General features: G+C 42.7%; 1 protein-coding gene across 1 annotated transcript; it reads left to right on the forward strand.

The window, feature by feature from the left end:
* Window positions 1-206: 206 nt before the first annotated feature.
* Window positions 207-19,925, forward strand: LOC139155120 (vomeronasal type-2 receptor 26-like). The gene is made up of 6 exons (XM_070730209.1): window positions 207-451; window positions 872-1,160; window positions 4,796-5,590; window positions 16,686-16,898; window positions 17,495-17,621; window positions 18,996-19,925. Exons 1-6 carry the CDS (start codon window positions 225-227, stop codon window positions 19,904-19,906), a joined length of 2,562 nt encoding a protein of 853 aa, XP_070586310.1. The 5' UTR covers window positions 207-224; the 3' UTR covers window positions 19,907-19,925.
* The last annotated feature ends 500 nt before the right edge of the window (window positions 19,926-20,425 follow it).

The raw sequence follows: 20,425 nt of genomic DNA on the forward strand, positions 1-20,425 counted from the left end.
GCTCTTTGGCTGAATCCTCCAGGGGAGACTTTGGGCAGAAAAATATGGAGTTTTCATACAGGCAGAGTCTGTGCTCTTGCATGTACGACTTTCTCCTTTCCAGGTGAAGCTGTGTTTCAATCAGGGAAGCAACTGGATCATATTCCACCTTCTGAGAATCCTCTGAATTCTTCTAATTCTTCTTTAGGAACAGGAAGGAGATTGATTGAGTCACCCGATGGATTATGGACCTCATGCTTCTAGTTCTGGGGTTGCTTTTCTTCCATCCAGTCTCTGGGAAGCTGAAAAGGAAATGCCCACTGAGTTTGGAGCACCAGGATGGAAAACAACCACCGAGCCTTTACAGCCCAGGAGACCATCTCATTGGTATAGTCCGCACTGGACTTGAAAGATTGCATACAAAATTGCTTTTCAATGTGCCTCCTTCTCTTCAGTTTGTTTTCCATGATTGGTAAGTCATTCAGGGTGATGGAGTTGCTCTCCCTCCATTCTAACTCTCTTTCCTTACTGCTTTCCTCCCTTTTATTCCTCTATTGGGGAAAATGACTAATTTCCTGAATGATTTTAATTTCCATGGATTCTCTCTTTTGTCTGATTTTATTAGGGGTTAGAGAATAAGCTGAAAGGGCTGCAGATTATTTTCCACTCTCTGTTCAGTTTTTAATTTATCACTTGTATAATGAATTTTATTTGAACTAGTGGTGGAATCAGTTCTAGTTGCTGTACCTCAGCCGATTTCCATATTTGTGTAACTGATCATTGCTTTGGGTTTAATATTGGCTTAAGGCTCAATAGACTTGCGGTTGTTGCTGTTGATTATAATAACTTTTTTTTTGTTGCTGTTGATTATAATAACATTTTTTTACAATAGGGATATTTATAGTTTTTCCTTTGGCTTACTATTTATTTTCAATATTCAACTGATCAACAAGAATTCCCAGTTCCTGCACAACCTCACACTTGGCTATAATATTCATGACAACTACTTTAGCACTTTCCGCACTTCAGATGCTTTGCTGGACATTCTCTCCACTGGAGAAGCCAATGTCCCCAACTACGTCTGTGGACGGAAGGACAACCTTCTGGCTCTTCTTGATGCAGCTGAAAGGGACATCTCCATCCAGATGTCAACAATAGGAGGTACCTACAAAGTCCCACAGGTTTGTGTGTATTTTCTCCATCTTGTAAAAGTGAGTGGTGGTGGGTGGTGGGTGAGCAATAGATGCAATCATGTCTTCTCCATGGAATTCAAGAGCTGCATTTCTCCATATTAGCAAAAATCTCAATATTTTACCCCGTTATGTTCATGTTGAGATTAATCATAAAAGGCCTGAAATGCAAGAACTACAGTCCCTGGAGAAGACATTCTACCAACTATTTAATTCATCAAAAAATACCCCTGGTTGTTGGGGCCTCTATTGGCATCTTCATTTTCACATATAAGTAAGACTCAGTCTATCCACTTGGATTGAAGTTGACAATAGGAGCGTTTTATCTATCTAAAATGTGGAATAAAAAGGACTCTAACGATTATAGACCAAATGGACTAGCACATATTGTAGCTAAAATCTGTGCCATGATCCTTTTAGTTAAACTTGAGAAAAATGCATTCCTTGCAGAAGAACCAGAATTTTTTTAGTTAGAGTTAAAAGCTATATAGATTTTATAAGAAATAATCCATAAATTAATAATCTTATATTGGCTCAACTTGGTCTTGAAATATCTAATCTACATCAGTGAAATAAAACAAGGTTTGCAGGCTTTCTAGATGTTAGTGCAGCCTTTGACTCAATAAACAGAGAAATATGATGGAGAAAATGGATTGCCCTCAAAATGGAGCGCAGCCTGTTAGCCTGATCCAAGCCCTTGTTTGAGAGGGAGGTTTGGGCTCAATGGAGCCACAAGAAGAAGGATCTACTATCAAGAAAGAAGGGAAAGATGCATATTTGAACCCTTATTATTCACTATAGATATGAATGAGTTACTAGAGTAATGCAGGATAAAATGCAGATCATAAATAAATGTTATTTCATTTTTTGACAAAAATTACTAAACTAACAGACCAGTGAAATGAAGTCGAAAAAGAGTATATGGCAGTTGGATTTCAGAAAGTCTTCACAAAGTAAACCATAATCTATTTCTTGGAAAGCTAAAAATATGTGGGATCGAGAGCATCATGCCCAGATGGAGTCAGCCTGTGATCCTCAATGAATCTACGTCTGCATGGAGGGAAACCAGCAGTGAGGGACCCCAAGTTTCCATTTTAGGCCCAGGACTCTTCAACATCTTCATGAATGATTTGGATGAGGGGAGAAATGAGGAAATCATCAAATTTGAAGACAACACTAAAGTGGCAGGAATACCCAAAACCCAGAAGATTGGGTGAAGGTCCAGATGGATCTAGATAGACTTGAACCCTGAGCCTATCTAACAAGATGAAATTCAATGTAGAGAAATGTAAGGTTTTACACTTAGGCTAGAAAAACCAAATGTAAACTTACAGATTAGGTGAAACCTGCCTCAATAGCAGTAACTATGAGATGTATCTTGGAGTCTTACTGGACAATCACTTAAAATTGGACCAGCAATGTGTGGCACCAGTCAAAAAAGCCAAAAACATTAACAGATGGATAAAATAATGTGAAATATTAGTATCTCTTTATAATGCTTTGGCAAGACCACACTTGCAATACTGCATCCAATTTTGATCACAATATTATAAAAAAGATGTAGAGACTAAGATGATTAAGGGTCTGGAGATTAAAACATATGAAGAACAGTTGCAGGAATTGGGTATGTCTAGTCTAGTGAAAAGGACTGGGAGTGCCATAATAACAGGGTGCAATATTTCAGGGGCTGCCACAAAGATTAGGGGAGATCAATCTATTTTCCAAAAACCAGAAGACAAGAAACAATGGATTGAAAGTTGAAATTAATCAAGGAGAGAAACAACCTAGAACTAAGGAGACAATTAATCAGTGGAACAGCAATCAGTGGAACAACAATTAATCAGTGGAATAACTTGTTTCCAGAAGTTGTGTGTGCTCCAACATTGGAGGTTTTTAAAAAGACACTAGAAGCCTATTTGTCTAGAACAGTGTAGGGCCCCCTGATTGAGCAGGGAGTTAGACTAGAATCCCAGCGGGGGCTGTAATGAAATGGGAAATCCCGGCAGTGACAATCACAAGGCAGGGGGATCCCTGTGGCAGTCAGAGAGTGCATGCGCAGTACGAGAGCGCACACCCAATAAGAGAGCCCAGGCACCCGGGCTCGGGTTCGTAAAACAAAAATGGTTCTTAAGACAAAGCAAACAAATCGTAAACCCAGGTTCGTATCACAAAAAGTTCGTAACATAAGGTATCACTGTATTGGGAATTTATACAAATTCTGCTTTGTCTAAATTCAGAAAATATAGATATCGGCATAAAATTAGGAGGTTCCGCCCCAGACGCCTGATGGACCCTGAGGGCTTTCAGAAGGCGCTTGGGGTTTTACTAGATTCGCTTGTCCACAGCGCAGCAGAGTCTCTTGCTGAGGCCTGGAACAAGGCTGCAGCGGAGGCTCTTGACCGAATTGCGCCACTGCGACCTCTCTGTGGCACTAGACCCCGTAGAGCTCCATGGTTCAACGAGGAGCTCTGGGAGTTGAAACGCCAGAAGAGACGTCTAGAGAAGCAATGGAGGAAGAGTAAATCTGAATCCAACCGAACACTTGTAAGAGCTTTTATTACGACTTACAAAGTGGCGCTCAAGGCGGCAAGATGCGCGTATCATGCCGCCTTGATTGCATCAGCGGAATCCCGCCCGGCTGCTCTGTTTAGGGTGACCCACTCCCTTCTTAATCAGGGGGGAGTTGGGGAACCCTTGCAGGGCAGTGCTGAGGAATTTAACTCGTTCTTCGCTGATAAAGTTGCTCGGATCCGAGTGGAACTCGACTCCAATTGCATAGCAGTATCGGCTAACAATGAGTCAGTCGAGGTGACTGGGGCTAAACGTCTTTGTCCACCTGTCTGGGAGGAGTTTGACTTGGTGACACCTGATGAAGTGGACAAGGCCATTGGAGCTGTGAATTCTGCCACCTGCTTACTAGATCCGTGTCCCTCTTGGTTGGTTTCGGCCAGTCGAGAGGTGACACGGAGCTGGGTCCAGGAGATTGTCACCGCCTCCTTGGGGAGGGGGTCCTTCCCGGCTACTTATAAGGAGGCACTTGTGCGCCCCCTCCTCAAGAAGCCTTTCCTGGACCCAGCTGTGCTTAATAACTACCGTCCAGTCTCCAACCTTCCCTTTATGGGGAAGGTTGTTGAGAAGGTGGTGGCGCTCCAACTCCAGCGGTCCTTAGAAGAAGCCGATTCTGAAAACAGGCAAAATTGAAATTAAAGAGAAATCTTGGATTATACAACTGACAAATTGTATTAGGAACTGAGGTCTCCCTGTTTCTTGTATAATTGGAGAAGAGGCTAAAAAAAGTCCTCCAGAAAGAATCTGGGATACAGAAACAGAAAAAGATGCACCAATCCTCAAAAATCATAATAGGCCATTCTATGTGTTAATCTAATTGTGGTAAATTGTACAGGTGATACAGTAATATTATTCACATTGTTTATAGTTTTAAAATTTATTATTTCCCATTTTTATTATACAATCTTCCTAATATTCTGTCTTTAATATTTCAAACAATGTAGAAATACAAATTGTTCTAATACATTCACGAGAAGCAGTTTGGATTTATTAAAATCTAATATTTTGGATTTGATCTGACCCCAAATATAACACAACATTCTTCATTATTTTTACAGACCAGTCGTTTAACTGCTTCAGAGGCTCTGAGTGATAAAACCAAATTCCCCTTTTTCCACCAAATGGTCCAGAAAGAAGGGATCCAGTACCCAGCCATTGTCCAACTGCTCCTCCATTTCAGATGGACCCTGATTGGCCTCTTTGCTTCCAACACAGAGAAAGGAGAGAATTTCATGAGGACTATGATTCCTGTGCTTGTCAGGAATGGAATTTGTGTGGTTATATCACAACAATTCTCAACAACTGAACATACAGCCTCCCTCAGGGATGCCCTCTCTAAGTGGAGACAAGTCAATGTCTTTGCTCATTTCATGGAATTTGAGTCCCTTTGGGACAGAATTCTTCCTTTCCATGAAACATTTCTGCACATGCCGGGACTCATTGAAAAGAAAGTCTGGATCCTCACAAATTTTGCAAGGTATAAAATAGACAAGCACAGACCTGTCAAATACATCCACAGTATTTTGATGTTTGGTTATCTGACCAAAGAAAGGCCAACAGATGAAGCCTTTGTACCTGGTTTCTTTGTGGAAGAAAAGTTTCAAGATCATCATTTTCTCTGTTCTCTTTCAAAAAACATATTTTCTGTCAAAGGCCGCAGAAGATGCACCCAGAAAGCCCCACTGGAGACCCAGAGGAAAAGGAACAGAAGAGGGTTCAGAAATGTCTATGACTATTACAGCCACATGAAGACTCTGGCCCATGTCTTGAATGCCGCCTATTCCTCCAGATTGAGGAGGAGAAGGACGGAGGGAGAAAAGAGGTTGGGGTCTCCAAGGTTGCAGCCGTGGCAGGTAGGGGGTCCCGATATGGATCCATGAATCTTAGATCCTTTGGAGAAGCAATCCAGAGGAGAAGGAGGGGAACCATCTCAACAGATCTATACAATTTAATTACTCAGGGAATAATGGTTCCAAAAAGGGGGGTGGGGGATTATTCCTAATTTTTTTACTACCACTCTGTGGGCATGACTTATTTTGTGGATATGGCTTGATGGTCATGTGACCAGGTGGGGGAGGCTTTGCAGTTGTGACTTGCTGGAAGTGGCTTCAAAGTCATGAGATTCAGCAGGCGAGGCTTGGTGGTCATGTGACTGGGTGGGCGTGACCAACTCAATGTCATTCACGTCAAGAGGTGTCTCGCATGGCCCCTCCCCTCCCAGCCATTCCTTGTCACACTCAGCCTCAATGAATCTGCAGTTCTGCAACAATGTTGTTCACCTTTTTCCCCACTTTATATATGATAGATGTCCTTTCATGGACCCCTGAAAGGAGGAAATGGCCCCCATGCTTTGCCCAAGTGTGTGAGAGGCAACAGGCTCTTAAGGGGCTGACAGAAAGAAGGGGGAGGGGCAATGTATTTTCCAAAGCACTAGAAGGCCAAACAAGAAGCAATGGATGGAAACGGAAGAAAGAGAGAAGACACCTGAAACTAAGGAAACGTTTCCTGACAGTGGGAACCAATATAGGTGCAGAAATATTTCAGTCATAATTTCACACATAAAATTGCCATTCATGGAATACAACCTGCATATTGTTCAAAAAAGCCATTAGTGTTATAGCTGATATGGCTGAACATGGGATGGAACAGCATATTAATCTGCACCTATGCAACCTGATGTATAAAATAAACATACCCATATTTATGCTCTGGACTATAAACATTGAATTCATGTAAATCCCTGAAAAATATGTGGTAGCCCTGGGCAAAAGAAAGGCAGTAAAATCACTCTTCTTTTCTTTCTTTCTTCTTCTCATCTACCCCTTCCTTCCTTCCCTCCTTCCTTCCTTCCCTACCTCCCATCCTCCTTCCTTCCTTCCATCCTCCCTCCATTCCTTCTTCCCACTCACCCAACCTTCCTCCCCTTTTATTCCTTCGATCTTTCATTCCTTCGTTCATTCCTTCCTGCCTGCCTGCCTGCCTTTCTTTTCCTCCCTCCCTTCCTCCATCTCTTTTTCTTTCTTTAGTTCTTTCTTTCTTTTCCCTCCCTCCCACCCTACCTTCCTTCCTTCCTTTTCCTCCTTCCCTCTCTTTCTTTCTTTCTTTTTTCCCTCCCTCCCTCCCACCCAACCTTCCTTCCTTCTTCCATTCCTCCCTCCCCCATCCCTCCCTTTCCTCCCTTTCCTTTCCTTTCCTTTCCTTTCCTTTCTTTCCCTACTACAACAGGGTGTGTAAGGAGTTGATAAATTGGGGGGACTGCCATACAAAACAGATCAACTAGCCTAACATCCCCCCCCCAGTGTCCCATTTTGGGCCTAGGAAGCCTTCGTATATCCCCCTGGGAGCCAAAAGGGGCCCCGGGGACTCTACCAGCAGGGTTGGGTTGTGACTTAGCTTGCTACCAATTTATTATTTATTTATTTATTGGATTTGTATGTCGCCCCTCTCTGAAGACTCAGGGCGGCTAACAAAATATCAAAAATACAAAACAGTATACATCTCAAACGATCCAATTAATATGACTAAAACAACTTAAAAACTCCAAAATAATTTTAAAAATATTCCTCACCATCCACTCCATAAATACACTAAAACATTTGTTCATCGGGGGGCTAAGATCTAATAGCCCCAGGCACTGTTTCCCCTTAAGCTGCGCAGTGCGCCTTGGCACACTTACCAATGGCCTCACGTGCAGTTTTTGAATGCTGTGCAGGAGCCGGGTGTCACTTCTTCCCACTCGAAGGCTGCTCTCTCTCTTGGAGGCTAAGGAAACACACCAAGGATTTGAACATGCCTGGAGGGCAGGAGTCAAAAAAAAGGCAGGGGGGAGCAGCCAGCCAGGATTGATGCATCCGGAGTTGGGGGAGGACACCTTTGCAAACAGTGGCCAAGCGGGCCGACCAACTGACCGGAGCTGAGGAGCGCGAGAGGTGGAGTGGACATTGCAGCCGGGGACGCTTTTGTTCCATCGGGCAGACTCCCGCTTTGTGCGGCCTGCAGTCACCCCTTCGGATTGCCGTCTTTGGGGTACGTGCCTCGAATCGGGCGCCGGGGCAGGAAAGGTTAAGCAGTTGCCTTTCGCAAAGGGCTGCCAATCTTTGTTGCTGGCGGAATGCATCAGGGCGGTAGCGGCTACCTCACTGGGGTGGAGGGAGAAGAGAAGCGAGGTGGCGGTTGCTGAAGGGGTCTGACTGGGAGAAGGGCGCTCGGTAAGCCCCGAAGGCTCTCTTAAGGAGGGGGAAGCGCACCGCTGTTTTTTTTCTTCAGGTGCTCAAAGTCTATTAAATGTAAGCCTTCTGCCAGTTCTTCTTGAGCTTTTAGACTTGCCTCAAGCCAGGAATTTGGGAGAAATACCACCACCCCTTCCCTCCCTATTGGCTCAGACAGAGATGGAGGCAGAGAGACAGAGGGGAAGAGTGATAGTGGGGGAGTGAGAGGGGGAGGGAATGTGAGAGAGAAAATGAGGGAGGGAAAGAACAAGGGAGAGGAAAAAGGAACGAAGGGGAGAGAAGAAAAAAGAGGGAGAGGGAAGAGGGAAGTGGAGAAGAAGGAAGGAGGGAGGGAAGGGGGAGGGAAGGAGAAATGGAGGGAAGGAAGGAAGGAAGGAGAGAGAACTGGTGGGAACAAGGAAGGGATGGAGGAAGGAATGACTTTTTTGGAGGGGTGTTGTAGTGTTCGTTTAAATAATTGAAGAAATTCACTGATTGGTTAAGACGCGGCTAAATGTAAGTTACCGCCAAAGTTAAATGGTTGTCAGTTAGAAAAGCCCGCGTTTCAGAAAGGTATAAATAGGGCAACGGTTTAGCTGTTGCCCTTGTTGAGAGTTGCCTTTCAGGAGAACGCTTGCTCGTTGTGTGTCATTGAATAAACGTGTTATGGATCAACAGAAGTCTCCGGTGCAGTGATTTAACAGTGGCGACGAAGAGGTCGAACTCCCGCTAAGCAACCATGAGTTCAGTCATGGCTCCACCACCACCTTTCTTCAATTCAGACTCGGAATCCTGGACATCATACATGTCCAAATTTAGAATCTTTCTACAAGCAAGCAACCTACAAGATGCAGATGACGACAGGAAACGAGCTATTTTCCTAAGCTATTGCAGACCAGCAATTTACAGCTTAGCCTCTACTCTCGTCGACCCAGATACTTTAGAAACCATCACCTGGTCAACACTCCAAGCCAAGCTTGCTGCTCACTTTCAGCCGACAACTCTTGTTTGGGTCTACCGCCACCAATTTGCACAAATGCGCCAATCTGAGAGTGAGTCAACCAACGATTTCGTTACTCGCCTCTGATCCGTCCTGGCTAAGTACAGATTCAAAGATCCCGAGGAACAATTGGTTGACCGACTAATTTTTGGCTTAAACAACATCACTCTTCAAAAGAAATACCTCGTTGACGAAGATGCCATTCTACAGGATGTCCTGAAAGCCGCTAAAGCTTCTGAAATCTCTGAAACATCAGTCGCCGAAATCAAGCACTCTACCCCTGCCGTCAACCTTATACCAGACGACGCTGAATGGCCTGTCGACCAACCCGACGACAAACATCTGGATCCCGACCCATCTTAGGACGCCTCCTCCAAATCCGCATAACCTCTGACTGAGACGCCAAAGACCCATGTCGCCAAGAGAAGTGTGCCGGTTGCAATGGCAACCCTCCCCGCTTCCGATGCCACTTCAAGGATGCCTATTGCCGCTGTTGCCAAAGACATGGACACATCGCAGAGGTTTGCCATGCTTCTTGCCCCATCGATTCTGCATCACCAACCCCTCGACCCTTCACTACCTCCAGAAACCGCAGACCGCCTCCGTCCCACGCTTCGTCTAGATCCACCGACGGCACGCACCCTTTCAACCGCAGAGGTAATTGCCCCTCTTCCATTAATTCAAACTCTTCCCTTCCTGAAGACAAACTTTTTGTCTCATTACTCATAAACAAACTGCCCCGCGAAATGGAACTGGACACGGGATCAAGGCATTCCATAATGCCTTGGCATAAACTAAGACTTTATTTGCCACATGTAAAGAAATCTAATTTGAAACCTTGGAACGCAGGGTTAAATGACTTTCAGGGACGAAAAATTCCTATTTTGGGTTGTTTGAATGTGCCAGTAGTGTTTAGAACCTTTCAAGGGTTCTTACCTCTTATTGTGGTGGATGGCCCCAAGCATACCTTGTTTGGGCTTAAATGGATGCAACCTTTGGGTATTACTATTTCCGGGGTTCACAATGTATCTGAAAATGCTTATGATCCTGAAAAGTTATTACATGAATTCCCTGAGGTAGAAAACCAAAAAGAAAACTTACCTGAACCTGTTCAGGATTCTAGCGACGGCTACCTAGTGCCCCTGGAGGCCAGCGAAGACCCAGCTGCAACATCGCAATCAGGCCTGTCAGAAACCGGCCTTAGCGGAGCAGAAAAATCGCCGGCCGTCCAGGGAGATAGCTCTCAGGAAACTGAACTGCGCAGGTCGCAACGAACTGTGAAACCACCAATCCGGTTACAGCACTACGTCACTTGGATAAATACATAGACCATAGTTTTAACTAAAAGGGGAGGGTTGTTGTGTTCGTTTAAATAATTGAAGAAATTCACTGATTGGTTAAGATGCGGCTAAATGTAAGTTGCCGCCAAAGTTAACCGGTTGTCAGTTAGAAAAGCCCGCGTTTAAGAAAGATATAAATAGGGCAACGGGTTAGCCGTTGCCCTTGTTGGGAGTTGCCTTTCAGGAGAACGCTTGCTCGTTGTGTGTTATTGAATAAATGTGTTATGGATCAACAGAAGTCTCCGGTGCAGTGATTTAACAGGTGTAATATTTTTAAAATTTTTCTCTCAACATACATTCAAACAATACAGTGTACCATCTAATTTTCCATGAATAAAATGCGGTATTTTGTTAGTAACTAATATCAATTATCAAAAAAGTTGCAAAAGGTTTATTTCTAAGTTTGTCGTCCAGCTACATACTTTTCTTTAAATTCCCTCCTTAATGTTCCTTCAAAAAGTGCAAAACCAATTATATTTCTAACTTATTAACCATTATGCCAAAGTGTTTCCTTCTTTCTTTATACATTTTTCTATAAACCAATAAAACCTTGTATAGCCAATCAGATGTTAACAAAAGAAAATTAAAAACAAAACATAAACATATACGCATTTCAGACTTCCTCCCCCCTCTAAATAGTACATTTACCTAATTCCAAATTTAAAACTTATTTCAACCCATCTAACATTTAGACAATTAATACTCATCTACATTTTTACTTAATTGTTAATCTTAAATTTCAGTCAATTTGAGAAAAGGGAAAAAGGAAAAAAGTTCTAAATATTCTCTATTTTCAATCAATTAAAAATCATTAATATCATTAATCTCCCCAACAATTCTAAATTCAATTCCATTTATACATTAATCTAAATCAGTATCACCTACTAAATAACATATTATAATCAATACTTCTAACTTTATTAAAACAGATCAGCAATTCATGTATCTAAATAGAAAAAATAATTAAAGTTAAAAAAGAGCAAACAAAACAATACTCCAAGCATAATCAACCTTTCTCAAACACCAATTTCTTTAATCAGAGCAGAACTTTGAACTGAACCCTTTTCTTTTTTAATTTTTTTGTATCCCCTTTTAATCCCCTTTTCCATTTTATTCTTTCTATTCTTCCTTCTAGGAAGGAAGGACTTTCTTAGAAAAATAAAGGGGTTATTGGATTAAACTTTGGACACTTGACAATGTAGTTATGATGGTGGCCATGTCCCAGGGTTATGTGAACATCTTTTGGGATCTTTTGACAAGCAACTGCAGGGATTCACTTAACGACTGTGGCAAGAAAGGTGGTAAAGTGAGGCAGAACTCACTTAATCACCATCTTACTCAGGAGATAGAAACATTGGCCTCCATTAGGGTCAGAACAGAAGTCGAGGATTATCTGTCTAACCAGTACAATATGTTAGAAGCAGATCAGGAGTCCATTTTGAAGCTCCACAGAAAACATCTAGGGGGGAATGCAGGTTGTCCTCGACTTACAACAGTTCATTTACTGACCATTGAATGTTGCAACGGCCCTCAAAAAAGTGACTTATGCCCCTGTTTCACATTTAGGACCTTTGCAGTAGCCCGATGATCGCAGGATCAAAACTTGGCTGCCGTTTCATATTTATGACCATTGCTGTGTGTCCTGAGGTCATGTGATCCCCTCTTGTTTCTAACCAATCCATGCCCAGGCATGAAAATGTGCCGCTCAGACATTATATTTTTCTGCCCACATGGAAAAAAAAATAGAGAAAACATTGGCCCCAGGCCTGGCAGCATAAATAGGTCTTTAAACTTTTTTGGAAGGCAAGGAGGGTGGGGGCAGTGCGAATCTCCAGGGGGAGATGATCCCAGAGGGCTGGGCCCCCCAGAGAGAAGGCTCTTCCCCTGGGCCCTGCCAAATGACATTGTCTGGTTGACGGAACCCTGAGGAGGCTGACTCTGTGGGACCTGACCGGGTGCTGAGATTCATGCAGGGGTCTCGGAGGTAATCTGTCCCGATGCAATGTAGGACTTGGTAGGTCATAACCAACACTTTGAATTGTGTCTGGAAACTAATCGGCAGACAGTGCAGTCTGCAGAGTGATGGCGAAATATGGGTATGCCTTGGATGGCCCATAACTGCTCGCACGGCTGCATTTTGGGCGATTTGAAGTTTCTGAACACTCTTCAAAGGTAGCCTCATGTAGAGAGCATTGCAGTAGTTGAACCTTGAGGTGATAAGGGCATGAGTGATCATGAGCAAAGACTCCCTGTTCAAATAGGGCCGCAACTGGTGCACCAGACAAACCTGGGCAAACGCACCTCTCGCCACAGCTGAATGATGGTGTTCTAAAGTCAGCTGTGGATCAAGGAGGACACCCAAGTTGTGGACCCTCTCTGAGGAGGTCAACCATTCCCCCCCACAAGGTTAATGGATGGACAGATGGACGTGTCCTTGGGAGGCAGTACTCACAGCCACTCCGTCTTGGCTGGATTGAGCTTGAGTCTTTTGGCACCCATCCAGACCTTGACAGTCTCCAGACACTGGCACATCACTTCCACTGCTTCACTGATTAGACATGGGGTGGAGATGTATAGTGTCATCAGCATACTGGTGGTAACTCACCCCATGCCCTTGGATGATTTCATCCAGCGGTTTCATGTAGATATTAAACAGCAGGGGGGAGAGGACCAATCCCTGATGAACTCCACAAGGGAGAGACCTAGGTGCTGACCTCTGACCCCCCACTATCACCGACTGCAACCGACCAGAGAGGAAGGAGGAGAACCACCATAGAACAGTGCCTCCCACTCCCAACCCCTCCAGGCGGCACAGAAGGATACCATGGTCGATGGTATCAAAAGTCGCTGAGAGGTCAAGGAGCACCAGGACAGAGGATAAACCCCTGTCTTGGGCCCACCAGAGATCATCCATCAGCACGACCAAAGCAGTTTCCGTGCTGTAGCCAGGTATGAATCCTGACTGTCGAGGGCCTAGATAATCGGCTTCTTCCAAGGACTGCTGCATCTGGAGTGACACCACCTTCTCCTGGAGACAGGACGATAGTTGTTAAATAGGGTGGGTACAAGGAAGGCTTCCCTCAATGAAGAATTGGTAATTTCCTGGACCCAGCTCTGTGTCACCTTCCTGCTGGCCGAAACCAACCAGGAGATACACTGGTCCAATAAGCAGGTGGCGAAACTCACAGTTCCAATGGCCTTGTCCACTTCATCAGGTGTCACCAGGTCAAACTAAGACAGGCCCCATTTGGTTCCTCCTGCAGAGTGTGGCAAAAAAAAAAAAAGCCGAAAAACAATTGGCAGTCATATGTACAGTTCCGGAACTCGGCTTCTGCACATGCTCAGAAGAAAAAAATATAAAAAGATATTAAGAACCCACCCAAAAAATTGGGAGGGAAATGGCAGCACCTAAGGACCAGTTCCAGGTGTGGTGACATCACCAGCAGGCCGCTACCGATGTGCTGGTACCGGACCAGTAGGACCCAGCCCTGTCAAAGACTAGATAATACAGTGATACCTTGTCTTACAAACTTAATTGGTTCCAAGACAAGGTTCTTAAGGTGAAAAGTTTGTAAGATGAAACAATGTTTCCCATAGGAATCAATGGAAAAGCGATTAATGCGTGCAAGCCCAAAATTCACCCCTTTTGCCAGCCGAAGCGCCCGTTTTTGCACTGCTGGGATTCTCCTGAGGCTCCCCTCCATGGGAAACCCCACCTCCAGACTTCCGTTGCCAGCAAAGTGCTCATTTTTGCGATGCTGGGATTCCCCTGCAGCATCACAAAAACATGGAAGTTCGGAGGTGGTGTTTCCCACGGAGGGGAGCCTCAGGGGAATCCTAGCAGCGCAAAAACGGGTGCTTCGCTGGCAACGGAAGTCTGGAGGCAAGGCATCCCAGCGGTGGTGGTGGGTTTGTAAGGTGAAAATAGTTTGTAAGAAGAGGCAAAAAAATCTTAAACCCCGGGTTTGTATCTTGAAAAGTTTGTATGACGAGGCATTTGTAAGACGAGGTATCACTGTATGGCATTTCTATATTAAACACTGTTAATTGAAACTACTGTATTCTTTTAAAAAATAAAATCCTGTGTGTATAGGTTTGTGATTAGTGTTGTGCAATTTTAGTTTTATAAATTTGGAAGAGACCCTGAGACCATCTAACCCAACCCTTCCTCCCTGCAGGAATCCCAGTTAAAGCTTGGTGCCTGCAAGGGGACCTTTTCCTTGAGTTGGGTCTCCCCAAGCCAGAACGTCCACTTCCTGGGATTCTTATGGCTGCCTTTGCCTTCTTTCCAAGAACATCTCCCTGCTGACTCATATTCTGTTTCCAATTAACTATGATTTTGAGGTTCTTTTAACAAACATGCACATCAAATTTGGTGTCCCTCATTTTTCTTCCAGTCCATCATTAATGTTCTTATATGAACTTTATTGTTAGTCAAGTTGCTAAATAACTAGATGCTTTTCTACTGCTTTTTACTTGTGCACCATTCTCTGTGTGAAAATCATAAATATTTTTTCTGCAAACATGATATTCTGCTCGTTAAATTTTATCTTATTCAAAAAGGTAAAAAACAAGCTTCAAAAAATTGAACTAAAATAGGTGAAACATTTTTTTTAAAAAAAATAATTTTTATTAAATTTATAAAAATATACAAAGGGAGGAAGAGTAGATACATCGTATTTTGCATCATTATGTCGACATATAATCACATAGTCTTATTATATTTATATCATATAATTGTTCTGTTTGAATAAGTTTTATCAGTTCAACATACATATCAATACCGAACAAAATACCAAGAGAAACAAAAATTAAATTTTTAAAACGTCCTGTCTCCATAATTTGTTACCTTTTAACTCTTCCTTCCCCCGCCCTCCCCCCCAGTTTCTAACAGTTCTAAACATCTTAGATGGATGGTTGAGCGGCCTATGGTTGCCGCAGTTTTTCCAATATTTTTCCTAGTCTACACTTGAATTAAGGTCCAATTGAATTGAGAAAGATGTTGATGACAATCCGATAAAGATATTCAAAGTTTTATATTTTGTCAGTGTCAAAACTTCTCCCCTATCTGCTAGCGTATATTTAGTTTACGTTTTATCTTTTTTTTCTTTTTTTTTTACCCAATCATAGAATTTTTCCCAGATCTCATAGTATCTTGAGTCCTCTTTGTTTTTAAGCTTTTGGATGAGTCTGTCCATTTCTGCACAGTCGTATATTTTTTTATTGTGCATTTAAAAACAGACAAAACCTCATACACATATATTGTCCCCCAGTTGAATACTAGAAAGGGGGTCCTCAAACGTTTTAAACAGGGGGCAGATTCACAGCCCCGCAGATGGTTGGGGGGCTGGACCAGCTGGATGGACTTGTGAGTGGATGGGAGTGGCTAGGTGGTCATGTGAATGAATGGGCATGGTCAATTTAACAGTCCAATGTTTTTTGCCTTTCTCCTTCCTGAGCTGTACTTGCTCACCCCAAGGAATCTATTTATTTAACAAGACTCCCCCAAAGGGAAAAAGAGTGGAAACTTCCTTCCCACTTGCCTAACTTCATTGCAACAATAGCTTCAGGCTCTTTAAAAACAGACATTAAAAAAAGAATGAAAGAAACAGGATTTCCTTCAAAGTAACTCCTGATCACAGAGCACAGAAGTCATGAGAGGCTGAGAGAGGCTGTCAATCAAGGCCCTTCCCTTCTCCTCTCTAGGGGCCCATGTGGGTCCTTCCCCTTCGATTCCAGCCAAAGGCTTCTGGCTTTGCAGAGCTGTGAGTGCCTGTCAGCAGGGGAGGGGGGCAGGGAAGGGAGGGGAGACCAGCCTCCTCCTTTTACTTATTTGGGATTTTAAGCCGGAAGGAGAATTCAAACTGATTTGCTTCTTGCCACACTTGTGCATATGCATCCACACACATGAAAGCTACTGAAATTGTTCAGCAACCAATTTGATGCATGTACTTTATATATGGCAAGAACCAAAGCAGTGGGTGAATTCTCCTTCAGGCCTTACACTGTGGTTGCACTTGAATTACTGTTAGCCAACTTCAGCTGATTTTGAAAAAGCCATGGAGACATGATTAGCCTGACAGCTTTCTTCTTGATAAACCAATGCTTTCTTTTTGTGGTTTCTAAAGGGTTTATGAATCATCTTTTTTCTCTATTCATTTTATTTCTAATCTGCTCTAGAACGTTCCCTATAATTGACCAATTGTGTCAATTATATTTTCTCTATATTTTGTCAGTATATGATTGACAAATTTTTCTCAAACTTTTTCATTCACATTTGAAGATAATGGCAGTACTATTTAACCATATTTTGAAATTACAAAATTGTAGAAAAAAGACTGAATGTGGGATAAGAAACAATGTTTTCTGTATTTCAAATTCTTGGATGTTCCCATTCTAGTTTCATCCCTTTCTGGAGAAGAATGAATATTGGAATATTTCAGAACAAAAACTGTACTTGGACCAAAATGGAGAGATAAAAGCAGATCTGGGCATTGGTGGCTACTTTATTATCCCCAATGAGTATGTCAGGGAAGAGGCTCTGGCGTATTTTGAAAGAGAGAGACTTTCTATCAACCAAGATGCTCTTTCATGGCTAAAGTTGCTTAATAAGGTGGGAGACATTTTTTCCATCTTTTCTCTGTTTCCCAAAGCCTGAGGTCCCATTTCAAGTGGGGAAAGCCTAGAGTCTCCAGGGTGGTTGGCCTTCCATGCCAGTTGGTGTCATCTAATTGTAATTCTTCAATAGAAAGCAACTAAGTGGAGCAGCTTTGCCATGTTTTATGGAAATCTTTCAAGATCATACTGGTCAGAGGTTTCTTTCTTCATCATGGTTTTATTCTACATGAAAAAAAACCTGAATGAAATAAAAGTTTCCTAAACCTTTTACTGTAAATTTTCTTCTCAGTTTTAATATGAATATATCATTATACTTAAATCTTTTTTCTGCAATTCCATCCTTTCAGACTTTATTGAATAAAAAAGTACTTTATTGTAATGTTAAATTTCAAAAGCAAAGGGGAGGAATTAAATGAAGAAGCTGCCAGTTGTTATACCTCTTGCATCTGTTCAGAAGAAGTCAGAGATTTCATATTTACCTCAGTGAAGACCACAGGCTACTTGTCTCCATCAATTTCTACTTCTATTTTACATGGATGGAGAGGAGAGTCCTAACATATTTCCTAACACATTCTCTTTTTTTCTGCTCAGTCTCTGCCTGAGTCCAAATGTGTGGAAAGTTGTCATCCTGGATTTGTCAAGAGGGCTCGAGAAGGAGAGCCAGTTTGCTGCTACGACTGCGTTCCTTGTCCGGAGGGGACCTTCTCCACTCAGGAAGGTGGGTGACCCTGAGGAAAATGGGAGGCTTTGTGGAACTGGATCCATCCAGAACATTTTCATGAAAGTGCAAGTTAGAAGGCAGATTGAAGCAAACCTGCAGAATTTCTTATCTAAAAGGAAGTAAATCAAAAAGACTTTGAAGGAGGGCTGAGAAGAGACGGGAGGAGGGGGTGGCAGATTGGGCAAACATTATTAACAGCAGAGGAAATATCTCTTTTGCTTTTTAGTTTGGATAAGTGCTGCTAAGTTTAGCTTTCTAGGAACATCTGAGATCTTTGAAACTTATTGAATTCATTGAGGTCCACCTTCTGAAAGACCTTGCAATTCACTGTATATTGGACTTGAGGATCACTGTTAGGGCCATAAAGTGGTGTTGTGGATAGTAATGGGGGGGAACTCATTACAGAAACATTCTGCCAGTCATATCGATCAATCAATCAATCAAAATAGAGCTGTAAGGGATCTTGGAGGTCTTCTAGTCCAGCCCCTTGCTCAAAAGGCAGAACTTATACCAGTGATGGTGAACTTTTTCAGCACCAAGTGCCCAAACCAGAACATGCAGATACATATGCTGGATCATCAGAAAACCAAAGACCAGATGTCCAGTGTGCATATGCCTGTTTTGGCCATTTTTCAGACCATTTTGCGGTTGGTTTTCAGGTCATTTTTGGTCTGAAATATGGCCTGAAAACTCTTTTTCTTTTAGCTGTTTTCTGGACCATTTTCAAGCAGTTTTCAGGCTGTTTCCCAGTGCTCCAGTGCCTGTGAAGACTGACATGTACACTGGAAATCAGAAGATCAGCTGGAAATGGCACATGCCCCCAGAGTGAAGCCTCTGCATACCACCTCTGCCACTGTGGGCATAGTTTGCCATCACAGACCTATACCATTTCAGACAAGTGACTGTCCAGTCTCTTCTGAAAAACCTCTACTATTGAATACCCAAAACCTCTGGAGGGCAGCTGTTCCACTGGTTAATTGTTCTCACTTTTAGGAAGTTTATCCTTAATTGTATATTGCTTCCAGATGTCATAGAATACTCTAGGCATCCTCCAAGTCCCATATATTAACTGCCATGGGGCAGGACACAGGATGTTTGGCTAAAAAGATTACATGATTCATTATTAACCTCTAATAATGTAGGTTCCTATGAAGATTCTCTACACATTACACAGAAAATAATTAATGTCCCATGACTCCCTTCAACTTCATATACCTAGCTACATTTTTAAAAAATACCCTTCTTAGCTCTTTTTAATGAAATAGTTCAGAAATACTTATTGGAAAATGTTCCTGGAATTAGGTGTTGTCCAAAAAATATTTCTTGTAATGTAAAAAATCTATAAAAGAAATATTGCTTTTTATTTTTTAGATACTAAAAAATGCACCAAGTGTCCAGTTGATAAATATCCTAATGAGGACAGAGTCCAATGTGTTCCCAAAGTTATAAGATTCCTGTCTTATGAGGAATTTCTGGGCATCATTTTAGTCTCTTTTGCCCTACTGTTGTTCTTAATCACAGACCTTGTTTTAATCATCTTAATTAAATACCGAGAAACCCCCATTGTCAAAGCCAACAACCGGGACCTCTCCTACATCCTCCTGGCCTCCCTCCTGCTTTGCTTCTTGTCTTCTTCTCTCTTCATTGGTCAACCAAGGAAAGCCACCTGCCTTCTCCGACAGACAGTTTTCAGCATCATCTTCTCAGTTGCTGTTTCTTCTCTCTTGGCCAAAACCATCATGGTGGTGCTGGCTTTCCTGGCCACAAAACCAGGAAACCAAATGAAAAGATGGTTGGGAAAGAGCTTGGCCAACTCCATCATCCTGTCTTGTTCTGCTGTCCAAATTGTCATCTGCTCCATATGGCTGGGACTTTCTCCCCCTTTCCCTGACTCTGACCTCCACTCCCAGCATGGAGAGATCATCCTGCAATGCAACGAAGGGGCTGTTGTCATGTTCTATGTCACCCTCAGCTACATGGGCTTCCTGGCTGTCATCTGCTTCACAGTGGCTTTCCTGGCCAGGAATCTGCCTGGGGCCTTCAACGAAGCCAAGCTGATCACCTTCAGCATGCTGGTCTTCTGCAGTGTCTGGGTGACTTTTGTGCCCACCTACCTGAGCACCAAAGGGAAATACATGGTGGCTGTTCAGGTCTTCTCCATCCTGGCCTCCAGTGCTGGTCTGCTAGGTTGCATCTTCATCCCCAAGTGCTACATTATCCTTCTGAGGCCAGACCTGAACACAAAGGAGCATCTCACAGCCAGAACAAATGTAAAAACATGATATATAACACCATTGTGATATTGGAAAAATTGTTAATATGACGTTCATTTGATTTCCATTTAGAGAAATCAAAGAAAAACATATCTATGTTTCAAAGTGGGAAATTGTTGAACGATGGGAATTTTTGCAGCTCTCTTGCTAAAGAGAGCTCTGTAAAATTCAGAGGGCTTCAATTGTTCAGCAACAGCTACTGAATGTGAAAGCTTATAGAAAATAATGTGGGGACTTATTTATCGTATATTGACAGCGGCTAAAAGTGTTTGTGACAAAGAATGAGTAGAAAAATAGCTCAGGAGGAAGCTGTTGGGACCAAGTACCAGCCTGGTTGCCTGATCCTCTCTGTGAGAATGCCAGAATGATGTGAAATGCCATGTTTGATCTTCATCCCCCTTTTAAAAAGATTTTTATTTTCATATAATTCTTTCTTGATTTCCTGATAAAGCCTCCTTTGCAGAAAATGTTCAGCAGAACAGCTGTTTGGGATTTTAGTTTGAGATTGTTATTTTTTTTGTCTCTGTA

Source organism: Erythrolamprus reginae (genome assembly GCF_031021105.1).
Source record: "Erythrolamprus reginae isolate rEryReg1 chromosome 13 unlocalized genomic scaffold, rEryReg1.hap1 SUPER_13_unloc_1, whole genome shotgun sequence".
Lineage (NCBI taxonomy): Eukaryota > Metazoa > Chordata > Lepidosauria > Squamata > Dipsadidae > Erythrolamprus > Erythrolamprus reginae.